The sequence below is a fragment of the Vipera berus genome, assembly GCF_964194415.1.
Source record: "Vipera berus genome assembly, chromosome: 12".
In the NCBI taxonomy this organism is placed as follows: Eukaryota; Metazoa; Chordata; class Lepidosauria; order Squamata; family Viperidae; genus Vipera; species Vipera berus.
Window position 1 is genome coordinate 885,250 of NC_138215.1, and position 18,050 is coordinate 903,299.

Consider the following 18,050-nt stretch of genomic DNA (forward strand, 5'->3'; position numbering starts at 1 on the left):
ACAGTAACTCAGCCGGATTACTCAGTTGTAGAATTGATGGAGATAATAATGTTATATGGGAAAGTTTCTGGATTTAAGATAAACACACAAAAAACTAAAATATTGTCTAAGAATATGACTGTACCACAAAAGGCTGCTTTAGAAGAGCTAACAGGATTTGAAATAGTTAAAAAGATTAAATATTTGGAGATATATCTGTCAGCCTCAAATGTGAAGTTATATAAAAATAATTATGAAATGTTATGGGGAAAAATACAAAAAGAATTAGATAGTTGGAAAAAATTACAATTGTCTTTATTGGGAAGAATTGCAGCAGTGAAGATGAATGTTTTGCCAAAATTCTTGTTTTTGTTTCAAATGATACCTATACTTAAAAAGGATTTAAATCTGGAGGAGTGGCAAAAAGGAATTAATAAATTTGTTTGGGTAGGGAAAAAGCCACGAGTTAAATTTAAGATAATGCAAGATATGCGGGAAAGGGGTGGTCTTAAAATGCCTAATTTTAAATTATATTATGAAGCTGCTGCTTTGTCATCGATAAGTGACTGGCTTAATTTAACACAAGGGAGATTATTAAATCTTGAGGGTCATGATTTGTTATTTGGTTGGCATGCATATTTATTGTATGATAAGAAGGTGGATAATGTGTTTAAGATACATATTTTAAGGTATGCTCTGTTGCGAGTTTGGAAAAAGTATAGACATAAGTTAAATTATAAGATACCAATTTTGGGCAATACCTAAACATGCAATAGAAAATATAAATGTGGGATTCAAACAGGATGAGACTACATATAAGGAAATTTTAAGTCTAGAAAGGAATGTATGGCAATTAAAGCCATATAATATTTTAAAAGAAGAAAAGATTGTACAAACTTGGTTTCAGTATGGGCAATTACAGGCAAGATGGAAAGAGGACCAGAAAGCTGGCTTTTCGGTGACTGATGAAAATTTGGTAAAACAAATTAGAGATCAAGGTCAAGCACATATTAAAAGGATATATAATGTATTGATAGAAATTGACTCAGAAACGGAACTTGTTAAAGATTGTATGATAAAGTGGGCCCAGAACTTTCAAGAAGTTATAACAATGGACACTTGGGAAAAGATCTGGGTTAGAAACGTAAAATTTACACAGGCCCAAAACTTAAGAGAGAATTTTTATAAAATGCTTTATAGGTGGCACTTAGACCCTAAAAAATTAGCAAGTATGTATCCGAACTGCCAGCTGAAATGTTGGAGGTGTGGTTGTGAGGATGCAACATATTTTCATATATGGTGGACTTGTAAAAAGGTTAAAGCTTTTTGGATTAAAATTTGGTGGAATATGCAAAAGATATTTAAGAAAAGGATAAAGTTTTCCCCACAATTGTTTTTATTGGGTATTATTACAGATACTACTGTAATAGACACTAAGTTGATGTTGAATCTAATTACGGCGGCAAGACCTTTAGTTGCGCAATACTGGAAGAAGGAGGAATTGCCGACTATAGAAGAGTGGACTTTGAAAGTTTCCAATTTGGCGGAAATGGCAAAGATTTCGGCATATTTGAAAGATCAATCGCAACAGAGATATATTGTGGAATTGAGAAGATGGATTGAATATATTCAGAATAAATATGGGACTAAAAAGTTTCATTTAGCATTTGAATAAGTAGTGGATTTTCATGATGTATGATTAGTCATTTGTTACTTTATTAATATTATGACTATGGAGAGTTAAAGTCCGATAGAACTTAATATGTTATTTTTGTTATTAGCATATTTTAGGTTATGTTTGTATTATTATACCCTGTATTCAGCTCTGGGAAGTCGGGGAGGAGGGAGGGGAGGGTAGGGGAGGGTTGGGGGGAGGGGAGGGGGAGGAGGGAGTTTTTTGTATTTAAAAATGTATTGTAAAACTTTTCAATTAAAAAAAAGAAATGAGATATAGATGGATTCTGACAGGCCCTAACCCCTAGCCCTAACATGTCCCCATTCGCATATACAGGTGGTCCTCGACTTATGACCACAATTGAGCCCAAAATTTTTGATGCTGAGACATTTGTTAAGTGAGCTTTTCCTCCTTTTTAGGATATTTTCTGTCACAGTTGTTAAGTGAATCACTGTAGTAAATAAGTTAGTCACACAGTTGTTAAGGGAATCTGGCTTCTCCATTGACTTTGTCAGGCCGGAAAAGGGGATCCCAGGACACTGCAACTGTCATAAATACAAGCCAGTTGCCAAGTGTATGAATTTTGATCATGTTACTCTGGGGTTGCCATAAAGGTTGTAAGTGTGAAAAATGTTCTTGAGTTACTTTTTTCAGTGCAGTTGTAATTTTGAATGGTCACTAAAAGAACTGTTACCTGTACTGGATATGCCCTCCTATCCGATGTGGGGCTTACAAAGACTTGGTGTGGTGCCCCTCACCAAGCAATCTGGGAAGCCCCCCCCCCCCAACGAAAAAGGGAGAGTCCAGCAAGAGCCCAAAGCCCCGGAGCAGTGCGGGACCCCCTAGCTGGGAGGGGGGGCAGAGAGAAGGGGAGCAACACACGCAGCCGCGTGCGCTCGCCAGCCCAATCGGGGTCTGGAGGGCGCCAGGTTGGAGAGCGGCGTCACTGGGCTGTTCGGCCCGGCGGCGGCTCCGCTCGCCTCCCACCGCCAAGGGAACCGCCCGGAAAGGGGCGGCGCAGCGGAAACAGCGCCCGAGCCCCCCCGAGCCCCCTCCCTCCTCCTCGGCAGCGGCGCTGCTCGCCCGCATTCCGTACAGGAGGGCCGGAAGCGCCGCCGCCGCGTCTTGGCGCTGCCAGCCGAGCCAGAAGCACATGCGCCTTGCGCGCCGCCCGGCCCGAGGGTGGGGGAGCGCCCCTTCCCCTCGCCCGCCTCCCGCGCTTTAAGGCGCCCCCCGCCGGGCTCGCCGTGGCGCACCGACAGCCAGCGCAGCCAGCCCCGCGCCCGCCCGCCCGCCAACCGCCCGGTCCGGGCTCGCCCGGCGGAGGAAGCCTCGCCCTGCCCACTTCCCGTCGCCATGCCCAAGAAGAAGCCGGGGCCCATCCAGCTGAGCCCTGCGCCCGACAGCTCGGCCATCAACGGCACCAGCGCGGCCGAGTGAGTGGGACGCCTCTCTGGGCAGGGAGGAGGGAGGGAGGAAGAAGTGAATGAAGGAGAGAAGAGAAGGAAGAAGGAAACGGAGGTTCTCCGGCCAGCGGCACGTGCACTTCTCGGGGCTGCCTGGTCCTGGAGGGCCGCGGGCGGAGCCTTCCTTGCAGGCGGTCCTTGCCGGCCAGGCGCGGAGGTATCGCCCGGGCTGAACTTCTCGCGTGCAAAAGGAGTCGCCTGGCCGCCCGATGCCTACCCGCCGGCTGCGCGCCCCGGGGCCGCCGCTTCCCACCCCGCCGCGGCTCTGGCCGGTGCGGGGCTGGGCTGGTGGCGGGGAGCGGCGACCAGCGGGGCTGGTGGCCGCCCTGGATGGAGTGCGCTTCAGCCAGCCTAGTTGGAGCTTCGCGCGGGCAGCTCGGGTCGTTCCTGCTTGTGCAGGGCTCTGGGCGGCTGCCTGGGAGTGAGGGTCTGCCCCTTCCAAAGCAGGATTCTTGGGAAACCTCCCCCCCTTTTTTTGGTTGCAGTCCGGACCCCCCTGCTCTCCCCTCTTTGGCTTGATTGTCTGGAGGAAGCTGAATCCTTGTTTGATCCTGGCTTTCATTATTTTGTGTATGCATCACTTGGGTCAAAACAGGATGTGTTATGTCCGGCGCAGCGAGAGATCACGCGGAGGCAGGTTAGAGTTAATCCGTTTATTTCTGGTACACGTGGCCGAACTGGCCTTACCTGCCCGGTTGCCAATATATGTATGCCCGGAACGCCTGACGCTAGCCAACCCGCTGGCTCTAATCTCCCACGCTTGCCCTGGTCACCCAACCCCGTGTCCAGGAATTCCCGCCGGACGGGTTAGCCAATCAGGTGGCCGGACAGGTGTATACCTAACACCCCTTTCCCCCCAATTAAGTCTGCTCTCTACCTTGTGGTCCATGCTCTATGCCGGGGGCCTGTGTGCCCTGGCAGGATATCTCCCTGGTGGACTATCAGGTCCCGGCCCCCTCCCCTGGACTGGCCTCGTTGGCACTGGCTGTTCACTCATCTGCGGTGCCCTGCTGGCCGTGAGGATCCGGTGGGTTCGCTTTGCACTGTGTCTGTGGTTGGCTCTGGTGACCCAGGTTCGGTTAAGGCGTCCCTGGGTCCCCCAGTCTCTGTTGGTCTGGCCAAAGTCCTGGTGTTGGGTTGCGGTGGGGTGGGGTGTCTGGGAGGGTGAGTGGTTCAATGTGTGTGTTATTTGGTGGCTGCTGGGTCTGTTTTTGTGTGGTATTCTCTGGGGCCCTTTTCCTGAGTTGGTCAATGTGTCTCCTGACCTGGCGTTCCCCTTCCCCCTCTATAATGTACAATAGCGGGCCCAGCTTGTCCACCACCACTCCCTGTATCCACTTGTCCCCCTGGCTGTAGTTCCTGGCCCACACTAAGTCCCCAATGTTCAATGTCCTGGCCGTGCAGTCCTGTTCCGTTTCCACCGTTGCCCTATCTGGGTGGAGCCTATCTAATTTGGTCATGAGTCTCCTGTCCCACCTCATTTCTGCTGGGCTTTTCCCGGTTGCTGTGCACGGTGTAGTGTGTTGTGCCAGCAAGAACTGCGCCAGTCTTTGGGGCCAATCACCAACAATAATCCGGCATAGTGCATCTTTGGTGGTCCTCACGTTCCTCTCTGCCAATCCGTTGCTGGAGGGATGGAAGGGAGCCGATGTTGCGTGCCTAATCCAATTGGCCTTGAGGAAGTCCTGAAATTCATCAGATGTGAATTGAGGGCCATTGTCAGACACAATCACGTCAGGTAACCCGTGAGTGGCAAAGAGTCCCTTAAGACCTGTATCGTCTTAGTTGACGTCGTGTTCTTGACAGGCACCACCACTAACCACCGGGAATAGCTATCGACCACAATTAAGAACGTTTGACCCTGGAATGGCCCTGCGTAGTCAATGTGTATGCGGGACCTGGGGTTGTGTGTTGCCTCCCACCTGTGGACTGGTGCGTGGGCCTGTTCGGGTCTGGACCTCTGGCATTGGTAGCACCCCGGTACTCTCTCCTCGATGGCCTTGTCCAACCCTGGCCACCATAGGTGACTTCTGGCCAGGGCTTTCATGTGCACTATCCCCTGGTGTCCTTCATGTAGTTCACTGATGACCCTCTCCCTTAATTTTTCTGGCACTATCACCCTGTTTCCCTATAATAGGCAGCCTAAGTGTGATGATATCTCGTCCCTTCTCCTTAGATAAGCCTGGAATTGTGGTTCCAGGTTCCCGCGTTTCCACCCCCCTAGGACCCAGGTCGCCACTCTGCTTAGCACTGGGTCTTTGCAGGTGGCGTTGGCGATGTCCTTAGCTGTCAAGGGGCATTCTGGGAGTTCTTCTATTGTTAGGATTTGTCCCGCAGGGGCTGGGTCTGTGTCAGTGTCTGGGAGGGGTAATTTGCTTAATGCATCCGCATGACCCATTTCTTTTCCCGGTCTGTATTGGATGGAGAATGTGTAGGCTGATAGGAATATTGACCATCTCAACATCCTTGGCGACATTATTTGTGGGGTCTGTCTGTTTGTGGTGAACAGGCCTAGCAGGGGTTTGTGGTCAGTAAATATTGTGAAATTCCTCCCGTATAAATAATCGTGGAATTTCTTTACTCCTGCCACGATTGCTAATGCCTCTTTGTCTATTTGTGCGTAGTTGCGCTCTGCCTTGGTCAGGGTTCTGGAATAATATGCTGTGGGTCTTTGTTCCCCGTTACTGTCCCAGTGGCTGATCACTGCTCCCACCCCATATGGCGATGCATCGCATGCTAAACAAATTGGCTTTCCCTCGATGAAGTGGGTGACCGTGGGCCTACTGGATAGTATGTCCTTTAATGTTTGAAAACTTTTTTTGTGTTGTTCCAGCCACTGCCACGTGGTTTTTTTGTCTAATAGCCTGTGCAGTGGTTCTGCTATGACAGCTTTGTGTGGTAGGAATGCATGGTAGAAATTTATGAGACCCAAGAATGCTTGTAACTCCGCCTTATTTTTGGGTTCTGGGGCTGCTTTGATTGCCTTTATTTTTTCCTCTGTTGGATGTATGCCCTGGGCATCAATCCTGTATCCCAAAAATTCAGTGGATGCTACTCCAATGGAGCACTTCCCCTTTTTTAATTTGAGTCCTGCAGCTCTAAATCTCTCCAGTACCCTTTCCAATCTTTCAGCTAAAACTCCCTCATTTTCCCCTGCTATCAATACGTCGTCAAAATAGGGACACACCCCAGGTATACCTTTCAAGGTCCTCTCCATCACTTCTTGGAAAATACCTGGGGCTGTTGCTATGCCAAATTGCAGTCTGTTGACTCGGAACGCCCCCTTGTGGGTAACTATCATTTGAGCATCTGCTGCCTCCCTGGTGACTGTTAGTTGCAAATACGCCTGCGCTAAATCGAGTTTAGCAAAGATGGCGCTGTTCTGGATGGTCACAAGGACCTGCTTCACCGTCGGGACCGGGTAAGCATGCTGATTTAAAGTTTGGTTTAATGTGGCTTTATAATCGGCGCAAATCCTCACGTCCCCGTTGGGTTTTAGAGGGGTGACAATAGGCGTTTCCCAGGGTCCCCCTTCTACCGGTTCCAGCACTCCCTGGCCCACTAATTTGTCTAGTTCGGTTTCTATTTTTTGTTTGAGTGCGAAGGGCACCCTCCTAGCCTTAATTCTTATGGGAGGTACTGTGGGGTCTAGTTTTAAACTGATAGGCGGCCCCTTGTATTTGCCCAGTGTGCCATCGAAGACGTCTGCGTAGTTATCGCAGACGGACTGTAAGGATCGGTGCTGTATTGTGTTAATTTCCCCCGACCCAAATACCTAGTGGCCCGAACCAGTTGAGGCCGATTAAGCTGGTTCTCCGCCCCTCGGTGACTAATAGTTCGAGTGGCCCCTTAAAACTCTTAAAGCTGACTTCAAGGGTGACTATTCCCCGCACTTTTATGGGTGTCTTTTGGAAGTCTGCCAGCTGGATGTGTGTATGTTTGATGGGGACCCGGCGGCCACTTTTAGCCTCGATGCGCGCCAGTGTTTCTCTTGAGATTATGGACACCGCAGCCCCCGAATCCACCTCCATTCTGCAGGGGATGCCCTGCAAACGGACCTCAATTTGTAGTTTGGGGCTAAGCACTTGATTGACGGCCTCAACCGTCCCCCAGTTAGGGGTTCGTGCCTGTGGCCTGTGGGTCTCTTTGCCACTATCACTGGGGGTTACCTTACCTGTGGCCCAGGCGTCGATGTCGTGGAGGTTTTCCCGCAGTTTGCTTCTGCAGATGCTCTGGATGTGACCGGTTTTGCCACAATTCCTGCATTTTGCGTTTCGGAATTGGCAGCCCGCGCGGGGGTGATTTCCCCCACAGCTTCCGCATTTGGATTCTGAGTCCCTGTGCCTGTTCAGGCCTTCCCTTGGTGGTCTTGTTTGTTGGGATGATGGTGATCTTCTGGTTTGGTCGGTGTCGTCCTTACGGGATGTTCTCACGGTGGCCTTTCCGAATCGCCGGGTGACCTCGTTGATGTCCGTCTCCCATGGGAAGTCCTCCACCCCACCGTCCACAAGGCACTCTTGGTGGATGGATCCAGCCGCGCTGTTGCTGTTGTGGGGGGGGTCGCGTTGTCCGGTGGCTTCGTAAGTCAGCAGTTCATCGAGGACTCCTTGTAAGTTCCCTGTGGGTTTGGCTATTATTCTGTTTTGTAGTTGTTCATCGCGTAGGCCTAGGACCACTCTGTCTCTGATGCGCACCTCTAGGTTATCGTACTTACAATGGAGTGCGGCTTCCCTCACTGCGGCCACGAACTCCGTTATCAATTCCCCCGGTTTCTGGTTTCGCCTTTCGAAAATCCTCCTCCAGAAGAGTTCGGATCATTTGGGGGTGAAATGTTCTCGCAGCTTCCCCAAGAGGTCGGCATACGAGACGCTGGCGACTGTTGCTGGCTGGCATAATCCCACGGCGACCCGGTAAACCGGCATTCCGCTGATCGTCAGCAATGCGGCGGCTTTCTTCCGATCGTCCGTAATGCCATTCACCAGCATGTATCCCTCGACTTAGCCTACGTCCTCTTCCCAATCTTCTGGGTGTCTGGGGTTGAATTCTCTTATTGAGCCGACTTGTGCCATTCTCGCTCGTCCGTTCGTGGGGTTGGTGCTGCTGACGGCTCTTTGAATTTCCCGCTCCGTGCACTGCCTGTTCTCGCGTCTTTTTTCTCTGCTGTTCCGCCGATCCCACCTTCGTCGCCACTGTTATGTCCGGCGCAGCGAGAGATCACGTGGAGGCAGATTAGGGTTAATCCGTTTATTTCTGGTACACGTGGCTGAACTGGCCTTACCTGCCCGGTTGCCAATATATGTATGCCCGGAATGCCTGACGCTAGCCAACCCGCTGGCTCTAATCTCCCGCGCTTGCCCTGGTCACCCAACCCGGTGTCCAGGAATTCCCGCCGGACGGGTTAGCCAATCAGATGGCCGGACAGGTGTATACCTAACAGGATGTATTCTTGGAATGAAATAATTTAGGTGGAAATTAATAGGATTTCAGCGCAGATATCAGACAGGATGAGAAAACAAAACCAAGCAGACTTCACATTAATGCTAACACTTGGTTTTTGATTCAGAGAGGTAGTTCCACTTGGTGCCCAGGAATGAGGGATCCAAACTATCAACCAGGTGCTTTTATGGTTTTCTTTATGCATTTGCTTGATTTGCTCTGAAAATGTTGACTGGTAATTGCCAGTATTTGTAGACTGTGGCCAAAAAAATAAAATAATAGTCTTTAAAATTTGCAGGGCAGCTGGTTAGGACAGATTGTTTTAGTAGAACTGCTGGGTTGGAGAGAATGTAGATTCTGGGAAGAAATTTTGGTAGTAATAAACTTTTTGTTTTAAAAAAAAACCCATAAGCACCAGGTTTTATTTCTCCTTTGTTTAGCTTTTGTGGAGGCTAAATTTTTTCAGTATTTTTTTATTTATTTCACTGTATTTTTTTTGTTTGCTTTGTACTCAGAGTTCATGAGAGTTGGGCAGCCTGCATGTTTAATAAATTATTATTATTTGCAGGAAAGTTGAAGAAGTAACAGAACTGTCTTTTGGAAATGCCACTGAGATCTGAATATTGGTTCTTTTTTTTTCCTTTTTTTATTAAAGAGTTTTACAAAATTTTACAATATATCCCCAAATCCCTCCCACCCCAACCCCCCCACTTCCCCCCCCACTTCCCAGAGCTAAATACAGGACTATAGTTACAACAATCATATTCTAAATAAAAATTTACACAATATACAATCAACCAAATTCGTACTGCGCTTTAACTCTCTCTTAACATAACTACAAACAATAACAATATCCCACTAAATTCTACTCATAAGCTAAATGGAACTTTTTGGTCCCATATTTGTTTTCAATATAATTTATCCATCTCCTCCAAACTGAAATATCTCTCTCCTGTGAGTGATCCTTTAAATAAGCAGAAATCTTGGACATTTCTGCAAGATTAGAAACTTTAAACACCCATTCTTCTCTACCGTGGGCAGATTGTCCTTCTTCCAATATTGTCCCACCAGTAACCGTGCTGCCGTTATCATATTCAACATCAGATTAGTCTCTTTGACATCACAATTTACAACAATACCCAGTAAGAACAATTGCGGGGAAAACTTTATCTTCCTCTTAAAAATCTTTTGAATGTTCCACCAAATTTTAATCCAGAAGGCTTTTATGTTTCTACAAGTCCACCACATGTGGAAATAGGTAGCTTCTAAGCTACCACACCTCCAACACTTAGACTGCAGATTAGGATACATGTTGGACAACTTCTTGGGATCCAGATGCCATCTATAAAACATTTTGTAAAAATTTTCTCTTAAATTTTGAGCCTGGGTAAATTTAACATTTCTGACCCAAATTATCTCCCAGGTGTCCAACGAGATTGGTTCCTGAATATTTTGTGCCCACTTTATCATGCAATCTTTAACCAATTCCGTTTCTGAATCCAATTCAATTAAAGCATTATATATCCTCTTTATATGTGCACAATTTGAATCTCTAATTTGCTTTACTAAATTTTGATCCGTAATTGTGATACCAACCTTTTGATCTGACTTCCAACTAGCTTTCAATTGGGTATATTGAAACCAAGAGTAATTTATGTTTTCTTGTCTTAACTCCTCTGCTGATTTAAGTTGCCAATCATTCCCTTGCAATTTGAGTAGTTCCTTATAAGAAACCATATCCATACTCACTCCCATAGATACACCCTCTATCGCATGTCCAGGAATTCCCCAAATCGGTATTTTATAATTTAACTTATTATAGTACTTTTTCCAGACACGCAGTAAAGCACTTCTAAGAATATGGGATTTAAAAGCCCTGTCTACCTTCTTATCATAAAGCAAGTATGCATGCCATCCATATACCAAATCCCATCCCTCAAGATGAAGTATTCTCTTGTTAGTTAAATTAAGCCAATCACTAACCCAGGTCAAAGCAGCCGCATCATAGTACAATTTCAAATTCGGCGCCTTGAGTCCCCCTCTTTCCCTGGCATCCTGTAAAATCTTGAATTTAACTCTTGGTTTTTTCCCCGCCCAGATAAATTTGTTAATACCCTTCTGCCATTGATCAAGGTTGGCATCCTTTTTCAATATAGGTATCATCTGAAACAGAAAGAGGAACTTTGGTAGAACATTCATTTTAACAACTGCAATTCTTCCCAGTAGTGATAATTGTAATTTTTTCCAATTATTTAAGTCCCTTTGTACCTTCAACCATAGTGTTTCATAATTATTCTTATACAATTTTACATTTGAGGCTGCAATATGCACTCCTAGATATTTAACCTTCTTCACTATTTCAAAACCTGTTAAGTTAGATAACATATCCCTTTCACTCGTAGATAAATTCTTGGATAATATCTTAGTTTTATTACTGTTCACCTTAAACCCAGAAACCTTACCATACTGAGTTATAATTTCCATCAAGTCTACAACCGACTGTAGCGGTTGGGATACTGTCACAACCAAGTCATCAGCAAAGGCTCTCAGCCTATAATCATTCTGTTTTATTTTAATTCCCTTTATCAAAGAAGACTCTCGAATTTTAATTAGTAAAATCTCTAATGTTAAAACAAACAATAATGGTGATAGGGGGCAGCCCTGCCTTGTACCTTTTTCAATTCTAAAAGTCTCTGTTAATCCCCCATTAACTATAATTTGTGCAGTTTGTTGTTGATATATAGCTTTAATAGCATGTAGAAAACCTTCTCCAAAATTCATCTCCTCAACAACTCTTAATAAAAACTGCCAATTCAATTGGTCAAAGGCTTTCTCTGCATCCAAAAATATCAGTGCTGCGGAGACTTGGTTGTTCTTATCCAAATATTCAAGCAAGTTAACAATTTGCCTTACATTATTTTTCATATACCTCCCAGATATAAATCCCGATTGGTCACTATGAATCATTTGTTTCAAAACTTGCATTAATCTATTAGCCAATACTTTAGCAAAGATCTTATAATCTGTATTTAAGAGCGATATAGGTCTATAATTTTTAGGTTGGGTAAGATCTTGATCCTCCTTTGGGATCAACGATACAGAAGCTGTCCTCCATGATGGAGGAACTGCGCCTCCAGTCTGAATTTCATTAAACAAAATCTTTAAGGGTTCAATCATTTCAGGCAGCAACTTTTTATAATAAATTGCTGTTAATCCATCTGTTCCTGGAGTTTTGCCCAATTTCAACTGTTTAATAGCTAAAGAAATTTCTTCTGGTGTAATTGGGCAATTCATCTCAAGTTGTTGTTCTTGTGAAAGTCTTGGAAAATGAGCTCCCTGTAGATACTTATCTATATCTACAGCTTGTATATTCGCTTTAGAATATAATTTCGAGTAAAAATCTAGGAAACTCCTCTTAATCAAATTTTGTTGGTAGACTTCTTTTCCTTTATATTCTATTTTGTCTACAGTACATAATTTCTGTTTCTTCCTTAATTGATAAGCCAACCATCTACCAGGCTTGTTGGCGTTACAGAAAGTATTGTGTTTGGCATAACGCAAATTAGTTGCTACTTGATCAGCCAATAGCATATTAAATTGTTCTTTCAATAAATGTATTGAGATCTTTAAATTATTATCCAATGGATTCAAAATAAACTTTTTCTCTTTAGTTTTAATCTCTTCCTCGATATCTAAACGTTTTTGCACTTGCTTACGCCTATAAGCATTATTCATATAAATCAAAACCCCTCTCATATAGGCCTTACTAGCATCCCAAACCATTTCCATCGAAGTATTTTTATGCATATTCGTGACAAAAAATTCTTTCATATGTTCTCTACATTTCTGCAAGAACAAGTCATTTGCAAATAAGTTCTCATTCAGCCTCCAGGATCTCCTACTAGTGTCTTCAGTAAAGAGCTCCAGCCAAACAGGACTATGGTCAGACATTGTCCTAGGGAAAATCTTAATGTTCTTAACCAAGGAGGAAAGGTCAGTAGTAATCAAAATGAAGTCAATCCTGGAAAAAGATTTGTGTCTATCCGAGAAAAAAGTAAAATCCCTGTCTCTCATATTCCTTTCCCGCCATACATCTCTTAATTCCAGATCTTCCTTCAAATCAAAAAAGGCTTTAGGCAATTTTGAGTTACATAGGGTTTTAGAAGACCCCTTCTTGTCTTCAGATGGCACCAAAACCCCATTCCAATCCCCCATCATAATAACAGATTTGTAATCCAATTCAATTAGCCTTTGATGTAAGAATTTGAAAATTTTTTGCTGTTGTTGATTTGGAGCATATAATCCAATAAGAAGAACTTTCTTTCCTTGTAATGTTAATTCAATACTAACATATCTCCCTTGCTTATCTGATTCAATCAATCTTGCCGAAAAGTCTTTTCTTAAGTAAATAACCACTCCAGCCTTCTTGTCATCCTCTGTTTTTTTGGATCTTCCTTTAATGTCAAATTCTGCTCCATGGCCTCCGGTTTCTGGATCTCCTCAGGGGGCAGTAACATTGCCCCTTCACTCAATTGTTTATCATCTTGTCTAGCTTCTGTTCTCTTAATTCGGGGAGATGGTGGTAAACCTGCTTTCAGGACCTTAGTGTAGAAATCCTTTGCTTTTGAGATTGTATCTAATCTATATCTGGTCCCTGCATAATTTACCACAATTCCAATAGGAATTTCCCATCTGAACTGGACTTGTCGCTTCTTAAGCTCATCAGACAAAAAGGCAAAGTCTTTCCTCTTTCCAAGAATTTTTGAAGGTATCTCCTTTAAGATCATAATATCTTGGCCTGCAATCTGGAATTTTTCCCGATAAAAGGCCTGGATAATAGAATTTCTAGTTGATCTCCTGGAAAAATAGATCACTACATCTCTAGGTAGACTTTTTTGCCTAGCAATCCAGGAGTTAACTCTAAATATCTTATCCATTTCCTTAAGTAATTCTTCAGGTTCCCATTTCAAAACGAGCCACTGCTTGTGCTATTTCCTATTCCAGATTTTCTTTAGGATTCTCTTTGAGGCCTCTAATACGCAAAGCAAACTCCATGCTCTTATACTCTAATATAGTGACCTCATCCCCTGTTCTGTCAATCTTGGCCTCTGCTCTATCAACCTTCTGCTCAGCATCAGTAATTTTATTTTCCAAGTTCTCCACATACTCCATAACTGAATCCACACGAGCATCCAGGCGTTCTATATGTGCAGCTAAGCCCTGGAGTGCAAGCACTATATCTTCCCTCATCTGGTTGTTTTGATTCTTTATTTCTTGTTGCAGAACTTGCGTTGACTGCATCACAACTTGCTGGATGTCCGTCAGTGTAAATGCAGGAGGTGGGGGAGAGGGTGGTTGTACTGTAGGTTTCATCGAAGTCTGCCCTACAGTTTGTGGCATAGGTGAGGAGATAGCGTTCTTAGAAAGCGGGGGCCCTCCCCCATGTTTCGCAGCCATCTCTTAAGTTTCAGTTTCCTCTGTCACCCAGCAGAATCAAAGTTCAGGAAGAAAAGGGAAAAAAAAAGTAACAATTCTCCCAGAGTTCTTAACTTTCAATAAGAAGAATAGGGAACAGGCTTTCAAATACACAAAATCCAATACTGAATAGAGTCAATTGCGAATTGTATCTCTTGCTTTGTAGCAAAATATAACACTTTTCAAACACAGTCACTTCACACAGGAGAGAAACACTCCAGCGCCATTTTCACTCCATTTCACACTTGAAGCTTGAAGAAGATAATGAAACTGAGTTAAAGTTGAGATCCAATTTAAAAATCCAGATCTTCCTGCTTTGCTCTGCCTGCTTTTCAAAATACTCACAGTCCCCTCTAAGTAGCAGGTGCAGTTGTCGCGTCTTGTTCCACTCCTTTTGGAGCGAAGACGTCCTGGGAACGGAGAAAGCCTGGGCTCCGAGGGAGCTCACCCTTTTATCCCCCAAACTACTTGGGAGGATCGTAGGGGGGCTCTACCTCTATCCAGGCAGGCTCGCCTCTCCCTCTTCTCCCGAAGAAGAAGCTCCAGTGCCGCGGAACAGCTGGTTTTGCTGCCTCCAGGCGTTTTGACACTTCCCAGGATCGGGCGGTTTCAGAACGCCGCCATTCGGTGCGGCAGCGCTACCGGAAGGCTGAATATTGGTTCTTGATCTCTCTCCCTCCCACCCTCCCTCCCTCCTCTCTCTCCATATATATCTGCTTAGGTAATGGCAAACTAGGAGCAAAGGGGTCGTGTCTGCAATGGAAGAAGTCAGTACTTGACTTTTTCAAGAACTGCCGTTGGTATTGGTGGTAATAAATAATCTGGAGTTTAAAGTGAAGATAGTGTTCATTCTAGTTTGATGCGTGGTCCAGGTATGGCACCAAGTTGCTGACAGGTTTTGTATCCCATCTGATTTTAAAAAGTTGGTTTATTTTAGAAATGGAAGCTCACACCCTGCAAAGCAAACTTGAGCCCAGCGGGTGACTTAACTGTGAAAAAAGCAAATGCCATTTTATGCTGCTGCAGGGTGAGCACAGCAAGCACATCTGAGAAGCAGTGATTCTTTGCTAATTGATGGTTGCCCCTGGATTATTGTGTCCCCTTCCAGGCTCTGAGTGTTAATTATATTGGACGAACTGGAGCAGCCAAACTGGAGAGGGATCCAGAAAGACAGTCCGGAGCAAATGACGCAGATCTTCCAGGAACCAGGAAATATTCCCACCTGCCACGCAGTTTAGGGTGTTCAGTTTAATTGTTTTGGCACTCTGGCTATTGCGGAGGCTGTGATGGTGGTGTCAAGCTACAAAAAGTTGTGATTGTCTGCAGTTCTGGCTCCTGCCTTCCTGAGATGGCATCCAGCAGGAGTTTGAACTGGAGGATGGATCCCTTCCAAAATGGAATTCCAGAACCTGGTGCCCTAATCAGACCACACTTCAGAATGAACACAATCCTCACTTTAATTTCCAGATTATTTATCACCACCAATACCAATGGCAATTTTTGAAAAAGTCAATGCTGACTTCCTCCATTGCAGAAATGACCAGTTTACACTCCTAGTATCTTCCTTCCTTCCTTCCTTCCTTCCTTCCTTCCTTCCTTCCTTCCTTCCTTCCTTCCTTCCTTCCTTCCTTCCTTCTCTCCCTCCCTCCCTCCCTCCCTCCCTCTAGGAGGGAGAGCAATAGGTAAACTATCAAATATCTCTCCCCCCCTATAAATATGGAATAATGGGAGAGTCATCCTTCCTTTCTTTTGGGTTAGAATTGGATCCCTGATGCAGTTTAAAAAGGAAATGCAAATGTTCATCCAGCTTATTTGCCCGATCTGCTCCTCCCTCCACCTCAAAAAAGTCTTCAAGAATGAGAGAGCAGAGAAGAACTAACTCATGGCATGAATTTTTAAAAAAGAGATTGCTTTTTTACCTCTATAATTTGTCACCATTTGTTAAGACCTGGAAATGCAGAAAGATAGACAGCTTGCAGAGCAAAGTGCCACCATAATCCATAGGTATTCCTAGAAAATAAATTTGAACTACATTCCAAGATTTTGTCTAAAAGCACCCTGGTTGGTCCCAAAGAAAAGACTAAGGGAATGATCATTATAATTCAAGCTTTGCCTTTATGCACAGTAAAATGGAGATGAGGTGAGCAGAATCTAGGGCCATATTTCTTGCTCTTGACAACTTAAAGATGTGTGGACTTCAGCTCCATGCTGGCTGGGGAATTCTAGGAGTTGAAGTCCACATGTTTTCAAGTTGCCAAGATTGAAAAACTCTACTAGATTCAATTCCACTAAAAGGCTGAAGACATTTGAACATTTACTGCTTTTTCCAAACCAAACTTGCGAGACCACCTGCTGCCATTATAAACCTCCCATCGCGCGGTTCGCTCCCACAGAGTCGGCCTCCTCAGGGTGCCGTCAGCTAAGCAATGCCGGCTGGCAACCCCCAGGGGGAGAGCCTTCTCTGTGGGCGCACCGACCCTCTGGAATGAACTGCCCCCGGAGCTGAGGATGGCCTTCGGTCCTTCCGCCGTGACCTGAAGACATGGATGTTCCAACAGTCGGGCCTGGACTGACTGTAGTTTTAAATTTGGTTTTACTGGGTCTATTGTTATGTATTTACTTCATTGTTTAATTCTTTTTTAAATTTTGTATTTTATGTTTTTAACTTTTTATTGTTGTGAGCAGCCCTGAGTCCTTAGGGAGAAGGGTGGCATATAAATTTAATCAATTCAATTCAATTCAAATTCAATGTTATCCAGCTATGCTGGTTAAGTAGATGACAGAAATTGTTATTTTGTGCATTTCAGAGATGCAAGTCCGGTGTGAGTCCCTCCCCCCCAAGCAAACTTTCTTTGTGCAATTTTTCAGATTATCCAGGGGTACTGAATTTTGTAATACTGTGTCAATTATAGTCTAACCTATTGCAGAATAAAACATGCAAGTTAAAATGTTCTTTTTAAGAAATTGCTAAGAGTTGAAGAGGGATGTGGGTGTTTTATGTGTAATTTGACAAATGTGGCTGCTTTCATAAGTGACAGATGGGACAGAATTAATGCTCCCACTGTTCCAAAGCACATCTGTAAACAGCTGCAGGAAACAGTCTGGGATAGGGCTGCTTTAATGAGTCACTGACAGATGCTGAGTTTGTGGTGTCTTGCTTTTCAAAATATCTGTCACAAATTGATTCTAAAGAATTGCACAATCCTAGAATGACATTCAAGTAACACACCTAGCCGAGATTAGAGTAGAAGAAATTGAATTAAAAACCTGAGAAAATACAAAGCTTTTAGTGTCAAAATAATATCAGAATATTTGCTGCCTTAGAGATGAGATGCCCCCTAAGAAAACATCCTGGTGGTGGCCTCAGATATAGGAATAAGGAAAAGATCTTTGAACCGGTGAACACACACAACACTTTAAGTGGTGTTCATGCCGGCCACATGACCACGGAGCACTGGCTCTTCGGCTTTGAAACGGAGATGAGCCCCTAGAGTGAAAAATGACTAGCACGCATGTGCGGGGGAACCTTTACCTTTACCTATGAAAAGCTGTAAAGATCAAAACGAGGTCTGTGAACTAAAATAGGATGCACAGGGCAGCTGAAGTATTTTTTATTAGATTTGATTTATAGCCTGCCATTCCTGATATAATAGGATCAGAGTCTGGTCTCCTATGAGCCATCTGGCAGCTGTATTGATGAATTGTTAGGAAACCATCTTAAGGCCAAACCCATGTGTTGTTGTTGTTTAGCTACGAAGTCATGTCCGACCCATCGCAACCCCATGGACAATGTTCCTCCAGGCCTTCCTGTCCTCTACCATCTTCTGGAGTCCATTTAAGCTGACGCCTACTGCTTCAGTGACTCCATCCAGCCACCTCATTCTCTGTCGTCCCCTTCTTTTGCCCTCAACCTTTCCCAGCATTAGGCTCTTCTCCAGTGAGTTCTCCCTTCTCATTAGGTGCCCAAAGTATTTGAGTTTCAACTTCAGGATCTGGCCTTCTAAAGAGGGTTGATCTCC

General features: G+C 44.6%; 1 protein-coding gene across 2 annotated transcripts in view; it reads left to right on the forward strand.

The window, feature by feature from the left end:
- Positions 1–2,766: 2,766 nt before the first annotated feature.
- Positions 2,767–18,050, forward strand: part of MAP2K1 (mitogen-activated protein kinase kinase 1) — an 88,234-nt gene continuing 72,950 nt past the window's right edge. The window contains exon 1 of one of the 2 annotated variants that reach the window (XM_081337301.1): positions 2,767–3,090. In XM_081337301.1, the coding sequence (XP_081193427.1) occupies positions 3,011–3,090 (80 nt within the window). In that variant the 5' untranslated portion in view covers positions 2,767–3,010. The remainder of the gene's footprint in view (positions 3,091–18,050) is intronic. The other variant, XM_081337300.1, reaches the window with a different exon arrangement.